This window comes from Limulus polyphemus, unplaced genomic scaffold, assembly GCF_000517525.1.
Source record: "Limulus polyphemus unplaced genomic scaffold, Limulus_polyphemus-2.1.2 Scaffold1085, whole genome shotgun sequence".
Classification (NCBI taxonomy): Eukaryota; Metazoa; Arthropoda; class Merostomata; order Xiphosura; family Limulidae; genus Limulus; species Limulus polyphemus.
The window spans coordinates 121,750-131,858 of record NW_013666695.1 but is presented as its reverse complement, the minus strand read 5'-3'; the positions used below and the strand labels follow the sequence as shown (position 1 = coordinate 131,858).

The following is a 10,109-nucleotide window of genomic DNA, read 5'->3' as shown; positions in this document are numbered from 1 at the left end:
ACACGGTACCATCTTTAGGTCCTTGGTGGGACAGTGTTCCACATCCTCTCCATAATTCCATGGGTAAGCGGAATTCTCCTTGCCCATCTGGTGGGGGAGTAAAGACAACTGTTTGTAAATCCAGACTGGATGAGCTCTGGAGTTTGATGGAGTATGGCATATGATCCCATCAATCCAGACCTGGGATGTTGCCTTTTGGACTCTTCAGGTTGATCAGAAGGATTGTTCACTTTGGTACTGCTTTCTCTCTTTCATAAATTCAGTGATTCGAAATGCATCATTCTGTGGTTACTGGTAGGGATCCTATCACAAAGATATATATATATATATATCTGCAGTCCAACTGCTCTGGTCACCAATGTGGGATATGGGTACCATGACCCCTTAAATCCAACCCGAGTTGTGGAGCCTTGGCTGTTTGGTTGGCACTGGACCATCATACTTGTATTATATTCCACCCTTTTCAATTTTCTTTAGTTTGGGATGAAGAGCATACCTGTTCTGGATGTAGTGCAGTGTTTCCCACTTTGATACAACTTCTCGTGGTACATATTTGTTCTCTGCAGATGCTTTCTTTATGATCTTTGTCCTCACCAGTCCCTCTGCCTTCTCAGTATGGGATTCTAGCTCTTAGTGTCAGCAGAGATATGTATGTTTTGGAAGTTATCATTTTCCTGAACTGAAAATTTGTTTCCAAACATACCTCCACTGACACTCCCTACCTTTCTCCCACTAAGACCCATTGTTAGTGACTGGAAGGAGGTAAGTCTTGAAAAAGTGATTTTATTGTATGCATATAGTGCTTATATACATTACCTGCATAGAGGGCATGTGAGGGCTGGCATAAAGTTTTGCAAATTGGATATTGCCGAGGGCAGTCGAGTGGGGTATATAAAGACTGGAGCAAGCAAACACAACGTTAGATGGCAAAGATGGAGCTTGAGAAATAGCTATTAATGTCAGCAGAAGTAAGTATGTTTGAAAATACATTTTCAGTTTTGGAAAATGATAACTTAAAAAAGCTATTTAAAGGGAAAATATTTTTTATAAATACTTTTATTTCTTTCAAATAACTTTTTATGCTTGCTAAAATTAATTTTAATTTTCTCTCAGACTCAGAGTGAATATAATTAATCTGTTTTATAGTATGGATGACACTGCTTTTATATTGCCCAAGAATGTAAACAGTTGATGTCTAATATATTGCTTAAATAACAATTGGTACTTCCAAAGAAGTAGTTTACATGGTTTATGGTTTTAAATTGCCTGTAGTTGACAGTGATCACTGCTTTCTAATAAATGGATCCTGTGTTTTTCTAATTTACTTATGATTAAAGATTATTTTTTATGAACAGAAATTGCAAATACATTATTCAATTTTTTTTATTATTATTATTATGTTTGTATTTAGAATTTTATAATGCATTGTGCTTTGTCTTTATAGACACCACTAACTCGTAAAAGAAAACTATTAGCCAGAGATTCCTCTACCAGAACCAAACAAGCAACACTTAACTTTGAAGGCTTGCCATCATCAAATACTACTTCAGGGAGATTAAAAAGTTCTTCAAAGTTAACATCAGTTGGCCAACTCCGAGAAAAATACAAACAGCAGAGACTTGCCAAAGTAAAGCAAACATCAAAATCAAAAGATACAAGAAGAAATACAGGCAAAGATATTTCTCAGGAAGATAAAAAAAACAAAAGTAGAGGTAACGGGCATAAGAGTACCAGATTATCTGATACTTCTTCTTCAAGGAATTCAAGGTTTACTAGCCAGGGTATGCAAACAAGGTTAAAATCAATAACTGGCAAACAAAAGCCAATTCGGTCTGCCAGACTTAGAGGAGAATCTCCTCCTCCAGTTCTATCCCCTGTTAATCCAGAACCCCAGGGAATCACACCACATCTTCGTAAAGCAAAATTGGTACCTCCTATTGTTGATTTTGATTCAGAAAGTGATTTTGAAGCAGAATCTGTTCTTGTGTCTCCAAAGCCAGTTACTAAAGAATCAAAATCCAAAATAGAGGAAAACAAAGCCAAGTTTCAGACAAAAACTACTTTAAGATCTACAGCAAGTTCGAAAAAGTTTCAAGAATGGCGTGACAGACTAAGAGCAAAGAACTCTACTTCATTAAAAAGTGTTTCCAATAGAAAGCAGAAAACAAGTGACCAAAGTAGAGAAGTCACAAAAAAAATAATTGCATCTTCTAGCAAAGTTTTGAGGTCTGCAACTAGCAAAATAATTACCAGGAAAACTGTTAGACAGCTAGAGAAATTTGCTAAGCCTGTTGCAAGACCTCAGCAAAGAAGGCAGGCTCCTCAAATTTACAAACTAAGCAGACCAGTAACAAGAAGTACAGGAAAGCCTACAGAACTTATTGAAGCCTTAGAGAGGCCTCGAACGAGAAACTCTTCAGGCATCAGTGGGAGATCTTTACGTCAGAGGAATATTTCGGGAAGCTCTGTGTCCTCTGTGAAGTCCCAAAAGAACATAAAAGGAAAAAGAATTACACAAAAAAATGAAACAGAGTATTTTGAAAATCTTCCACTGACAATAAGCACATCTTCTCAGGATATAAAACTTCTAACAGAAGTCTCTAAGCCCAAGGAAAAAAAAGGTGTCAAGAAAAGGGAGGAAGTAGTTAAAGAGAACACAGTCAAGAAAGATGAAAATGAAATAGAAGAGCAGCATATGGAATCAAATACCAGCATTCATACAAAAAAAATTGAAAAAAATGTGGCTAAAATTGGTAAGTTAGATAAAGAAGTTAAGGAACAAAGAAAAGAAAAAAATAATCAAGAACCCAAAAATATGAAAGAAGAAACATTAAAATTAGTTTCAAAGAACCAAAAGAATTTACAAAGGGATTCAAAAGTGAAATCTGATAAAGCAGAAATAAGGCTTTCTGAAGATAAAAAGTCTGAAGGAGTCAGTCTTTCAGAATCATATCTGTCAGATGAATGTAAACCACAGATAAAAAAAAAGGAGAAGGCAAAAATTCATCTTGAATCAACTGGTTGTCAGTCTTCAGAAAATATAGAGGTCATTTCACCTTTCAAAAAGGAACCAAAGTTTTTGGAAGAAGAAAAACAACAGTGTAAGAAAAAAGATAAAACAAAAACACAGATAGATTCTTCAGATAGTCTGCTTTCTGTGACACAAGAGGTAAAAGCATCATCAGAGAAGGAGCTTCATGTTTTAGAAGAAAGCAAACCACCATTCAAAAAGAAAGATAAGACAAAGACCCTTAATGATACAGTTAGTTCTCAGTCTTCGGTATCATTGGAAAAAGAACATTTATTAGAAGAAAATAAATCACAGATAAAAAGAAAAGAAAAAAAAACTGAAAGTGCATCTCAGTCTTCATTATTACCTGATGTTGTAACATCATTGGAAATGGAACCTCCTAAAAAAAAGAAAAAGTTGGTTCCATTGAAGGAATCAAACAAGTCTTCCAAGCATGCCATCTCTAGTAAGTCTTCAAAGAAGAGTGAGAAGAAAGGAAAACATGTTTCTGGTCGAGATCCAGAGAGTAAAAAATCATGTGAAAAGCATGAACCTTTTGAGAACAACTCTGACAACAGAATTGAAGTTTCTAAAAAAAACCCTAAGAAAAGTGAAGGCAAATACCATGAGAAAAAGCTTGGAAAGTCAGGTAATAAAGAAGAAAAAAGAAAAAAACTGAAAAAATCTAAGAAAGAAAGCAAGCACTTCAGTGAATCTCACAAAAAATATGGAATAATAACCAAAGATAAACTCTCAAAAAAGTTAAAGAAGCGTAAATTAAAAGATAAAGAAAAATACAAGTCAAGTTTAAAAACAGACAACAGCATAAAAAAAAGTGAAAGAAAAAGCCAAACTTTGGTGTGTGAGAAACAGTTGCAGATAAAAAAGGAATCTGATCGGTCCAATAAAGGTGACTGTATGGAAGTACCCAATAACACACGAAATGTACAGTTAGTAGCTTCCCAAAGGAATGGACCATATAACAATACTGATGATACTGCAGCAGCTGCCTCATACATAAGTGAAAATATGTCAGAAGGTGATCATGCCATTGCTGAGGTGACAGGGGAAATGGCCCACACTATACCAAATGATCTAATTTTTGGGAATTCTGATGAAATCCAAGGTTTAATGACCAGTGATTTTTCAGGAGTTTTTGATGATTCCTTCCCAGCTGGTGCTATTCTTTTAACTACTACTCGTGAAACTCTTACTCAGGTTCCTTATCATTTTATTCAGGACTTTTCTCCTGCCAAAACTGTGGCAGATGCTTCTACAAACACCTGTGAGGAAGACATTCTAGCTACTTTGAGTGAGAATCTTGAAAAAAGTGAAGAAATTTCTGTTGGTACTCAGACAACCTCTCCTGAACCTGTAACTCAGCTAGCAGAGTCACTAATTACTTCTACAGAATCAATATCAAATCAAACTCAAACATCTAGTTCTATAAAGACAAAAACCATATCATCCCCAAAAATTGGTCGCCCTGGAACACCATTAGGAACATCACCAGTTAAGAGAAAATTGAAACTTGTTGGGGCAAATAAAAAACAAAAAAGTGATACAAAAAAAGTGACATGGAAAAAAGAACCTTTCCCAATGGAAAGTGATCCTCCCAAGATGGTTGAAGCACCAATTTATCACCCTACTGCAGAGGAGTTTCAGGACCCTTTGGAATTTATAGAGAAAATTAGACCAGAAGCAGAAAAATATGGTATTTGTAAGATAATTCCTCCAGACTCTTTCAAGGTGAGATTTTATATGAATTTATTATTTAATGCTTAACTGAGCATTTAAATGTGTAAAACTGGCCCTAGTCATATGAAGAAATAAATTACTTAGTGAAAAATTACAAAGTACTATAGATTAAAAGTTAGACTGCAATAAAACACCTTAGCCAAAAGTTCTAAACGAAGGAACAAAAACAACAAAAAAAGATGTATGAATAGTTAGGATAATACATCTACAGACACTGAAAACTTGAGAGACAATCCTTTTCAGCATCCCTAAAAATTAATAATTAAAGATTAACATTTTTTCTTTGTGCACAGTATCTTTAGTCTTAATCAACATCACCTCCTCCTCATTAATCCCAAGAAATATATTTCTTTAACATTAACTACAATATTTGTTGTTCTAATCAATATCACCTCCTTTTCACTTACCACAACAGGCATACCTCCTTGCTAACCACAATATCTTTGGTCCTAATCAACATCACCTCCTTTTCACTTACCACAACAGGCATATTTCTTTAACATTAACTACAATATTTGTAGTTCTAATCAATATCACCTCCTTTTGACTTAACACAACAGGCATACCTCCTTGCTAACCACAATATCTTTGTTGGGATTAATGAGAAGGAGGTGATGTTGATTAGGACCAAACATATTTCTTTAATACTTACTACAATATTTGTAGTTCTAATCAATATCACCTCCTTTTCACTTACCACAACAGGCATATCTCCTTGCTAACCACAATATCTTTGGTCCTAATCAACATCACCTCATTCTCACTGGCCACAACAGGCATATCTCCTTGCTAACCATAATATTTTTGGTCCTAATCAATATCACCTCCTCCTCATTGGCCCTAAGAAACATACTTTCTTTAATGCTAACCACAATTTTTTTAGTTCTAATAAACATCACCTCCTCCTCATTAATCCCAAGAAACATACTTTCTGTAACACCAAGTACAATATTTGTAGTTCTAATCAACATCACTACATTCTCATTGGCCCCAGAAGACATACCTTCTTTAACACTAACCAGCAACAAATAAATTTCCCTTCTGTTATGAAATATTAATTCTGCAAAAAAAGTTTATGTTTAACATTAAAATTTTGAATAATAAGGTAATTCATAATAATTATTGTCCTTGCTCTAAATAATCTTTATATGTATCACAGGGTAGCAATTCTCTTCCTTTGTCTACTCTTGCAAATACACCTTTAGTAACTGTGACTCCTATTCATTGCCAAGTCAACAAACATAATATTAATTATTATATATATATATTATATTTTAAGTTATCCGTTCAGGACAGAAGTTTAAGGTGTTATTTCTTTGGATTAAACCATGTAAAACACAGGAGTACTCTTTATTTATACATATTTAATGCTTCACCATATGTGCCAGAAACATTCCAGGAAAAGTGCTGAAACTAATTTTAAAGTAAGATTCTGTTTATATTGTAAGAGCGCTCATTAAAGCTCTAACTTTGAATAACTGTTATAATTACAATGCTTTTTTACATAATTCACTATTAAGTAGTTAAAGTTTGAGCCTTTTCTATGTGACATGAGTAGCTGAAATCCAAACTTTTCACAACCATTAATGTTAAGTAAAAATGGATGCCAAGTGATGTGAATGTCTGGGCAAACTAATTATTAATATACTTTAAGCCTCTTCTATCATCTTACTTCACAGTAAATAATAGATAGATAGAGTTAATGTTCTGTAATACCTGTATAAACTAGAAAAGTTAAACATTTTAGCAAAATTTAGAAAATTTATTAGCCCAAATACATAGGGATGAGTAAGATGTGTTGATTTTTGATTAAAACTTTCACTTCATTACAAGATGACATTAGCAGCCTGTGACTCCCTTTCTTACCTCACTAACAAAAGTAGGCTATGTTCTTTCTAAAATTAATTTATGTAGTTGGAAAGCACTAAATTGGCTAGACTAAGTATAAACTAAAAAGAAAAATTACAATTCCAAGGAGGAAAAAGACAAAATTAAATTGTTTACCATTGTACAGTTACAATTTTCTTGTTTTTTTACCATATTTGAACTATACCTAAAGTATAAAATAGTGGATCACCACAGAGACCAATCTGTCCCTGTTCTAAGTAGCTTACAGGCAAAGCAAGGACATTTCCAGAATTAAAGGTATTTAAGTTTGAAATGGGTTTGATACAAGTCAGGGATAAGTGTATCTGTTAACTATGGAGATATATCATCAAGCTGTTAACAAAATTATGAAAAAAGTTTCAATTGAACCTGGTATTACAGAGGTGTCTAGTATATCTTCTGTTATGGTCTGGAATAGAGAATGACATTTCAGTTGCAGAATATTTCTACTTTTTGTTTACCAGGTGGTAATTAGGATGAAGAGCTTAATTTATTCAAAATCATTCCTGCACTGAGAAGTAAATTCATGCCTTGTATACATATTTTTAATTTTGACAAGAATTAATACATTAGCAATATGGATATCAATTCACCTTTTACCTTAATGAAGATCAATGTGGGTCTTAATCTCCCACATTTTAGCAAATTCTTAATATTTTCAGGACTGAAATGTTACTCTAAATTAGTTCATTTTAAGTAGGTTTATTTAATATATCAACCTTTTCATCCAAAATTATTATATTGATTAGATTTTGAAAATAAATTGTCAACATATACACTTGTTTGTATCTACAGCCCCATCTTTCTTGGGTGATTGTGCAACAGAAGATATAAAAGTGCTTACTGTAGGTGTAGTTTATCAAAAGTACTCATGTTTTAAAAAATACAAGAAATACAAGATAATGATAAAACTAAATGTAAATAGCTTTTTTTATTATTAATTCTAAACAACATTGGTTTTGTAATGTCAAAGTCATGAGGTGGATTAACATGATAATAACAACCTTATTAACTTACTTAATATCTACAACAGGGAAAACCTTGGAAACACACAAGAATATTATGTTAAATATTTACATACCTTACTAAGATATTTATTTTAGATTTACCCAAGGAAAACTTGTAAAGTAGCTAATAGTAGGGTTGTAGCAGCTGTGTGCGGGGCCACCCAGGACTCGTTCTGCTCAACCAACACTCCCGTGCAATGTGACTACTGTTGCCCAGTGCTGAATATCAATGAGAAAAAGTTCACCATAAGCATGAAAAATTTCTTTGTCAGTGTTGCAGTATAGTTTTTCACAATTAGCTTATTAGAAACAAACACTTCTCTAGAAAAGTCCCAAAGCAAATAACCTTTGTGCTAAAATACTTTTCAAGAAAGGTCCACAAGCAAAAACTTGTAAGCAAAACTAAACAAATGACCCATGTCACACAAATTCACTTGTACTTAGTGTAGCACATCAGAAAATGTTAGCCACAGTGGATACCATACAAAGCTAATTTTCTTTCCAGTAAGTTTCTGATGTGTAAAAATATCTTCAGAATTTTACTTACATCTAAAATATAAAAGTATATCAATATGTTTCTCGCATAAAACTTTTTTAATCTCATTGTGACTAATTTGTATCAACTACCTGCTGTTAAAGATAGATCAGTCAGAAATATAAAACTCAGCCTAGAGTAAAATTTGTCTCTGGCTTTATTTTTTTAGACTCATTGTTCTCCTTATAACACATGTTTGCCTAGTGATTGCTTGTGTAGAGAGTTTTGTTGGATGTTCCAAAGGAATTTACAAATTTTCAATGTCATTGAAATTATAACCATTTTTTTATCTGGCTGGGGATGGTGGTGGTGGTAGCTGCAGGCACATGCATCTATAGTCTAGAATGATTTTTACTGCCCATCACTCAAATCATCTAAGCAACAATCCTGGCTATTTGGATTTTTTTAATCACTTTCAGGGCATTGCCCATAGTTTAAGAAATTAATTGATTTAGTTTCCATATCATAGCAACAAAAATGGGGAAAAATAATCTATCTCAAGATTTTTTCTTTTACTTGACCTTCCTCATGATGTACTCAAATATCGACCATAACACCTCAACAAATCAGTTATTTACAGATTATGGAAACACAATGTGGATGTTTCTTTGCAAATGTTGCAATGGTTCTAGAACTATAATCACATGATAGACAGGTATCTGTCCATTATATAAAAGCAAGCAGATTCATAAAAGTCAGAGATTAATTCCTGCAATAGCCACAGCACAGGTAACCTATTACAGTTTAAAAATTCTGTATTAGAGGTATAAAGCTAAAGTATTGTTAACTGCATGCCTGTCACGTGACAGCAAAACTGAAGTTTTAATTGTTTGTTTTAGAAGTTTCTTTGGAAATAAAGGAATAATAACTTGGATAATATATAACTTTGAATTATATTGTATTTGATAATGCTAATATCATTAAAATACATTGAGAGTAAAGTGATTTAATTAAATTTTGATTGTAACTTAGTAACACTTTGTGACATGTGCAGAAAGGAATTTAAAACATGTGCTGGGTCTTTGTTTCTTTGTAATAAACAAAGTGGCCATAGATACATTTTTCATAAAATAATAGCATTACTTTTTAACTTAATTAAGCACTTCAAATAATATAAATTTTGGAAAAGGGGACATTATGCAGTGAAAAACCACAATAGTTACTTACAGTTTTACTTCTATTTTATTACATTGCACATACAGAAAGTAGAATAGCATTACAACAAGAAACAAAAATAAAACTGATAACTATACAAGTTGTTTCCTTTGCAAATTGGGCTAGTTGCTAAATTAATAACGACACAGTTATTAGAGAGACAGCATGGGACTTAGTTCTTATTTTGCTTCTTTTAATATTCAGGCTGTTTATGTAAATAAATAAATAATTGTACATTACTACCGAAGTTGTTTGAAATCATTTCCAGAATGAAAAAGCTCCAACTACAGTTCATACATATTTGTTATATGAATAAGTAAATAAAGCATTGCTTGAGTGCTAGAAATGATCAATAAATAGTTGAATACTTCCTAAAAAAGAAGAAAAACATTGTCAATAACAGAAATCTCTTACACTGAATGTACACAACAGATGTATACACAGATTCCATTTGCAACACTGAATATATCTTTGTTGCTCTATCAATGCAAACATGAAGTATGTTACATTGTGTGTATTTGCATGTTATGCAAATTGGAACAAAACTAAAGGGAAAAAGATCAGATGCATGCAAAAAGCTCAATAGCTAGATTATGTGGTTATAAAAGTTAGTTATTTGAAGTATATATTTCGACTTGGGTGCCCAAATCTGAGGTTGGCATAAAAGTTCCCTAAAAAAGTTGTGCCTGTTTTCAATAAGAATTAACGTTTCTTAAATGAAAATATTACAAGATTTAACATTTATTAAAAGAACTAT

General features: G+C 32.8%; 1 protein-coding gene across 1 annotated transcript in view; it reads left to right on the top strand.

Moving 5' to 3' along the window:
• LOC106462056 (protein Jumonji-like) overlaps positions 1-10,109 on the top strand; it is a 115,339-nt gene that overhangs the window by 46,644 nt on the left and 58,586 nt on the right. The window contains exon 7 of the mRNA XM_022389179.1: positions 1,445-4,759. Within this exon, the coding sequence (XP_022244887.1) occupies positions 1,445-4,759 (3,315 nt within the window). The remainder of the gene's footprint in view (positions 1-1,444; positions 4,760-10,109) is intronic.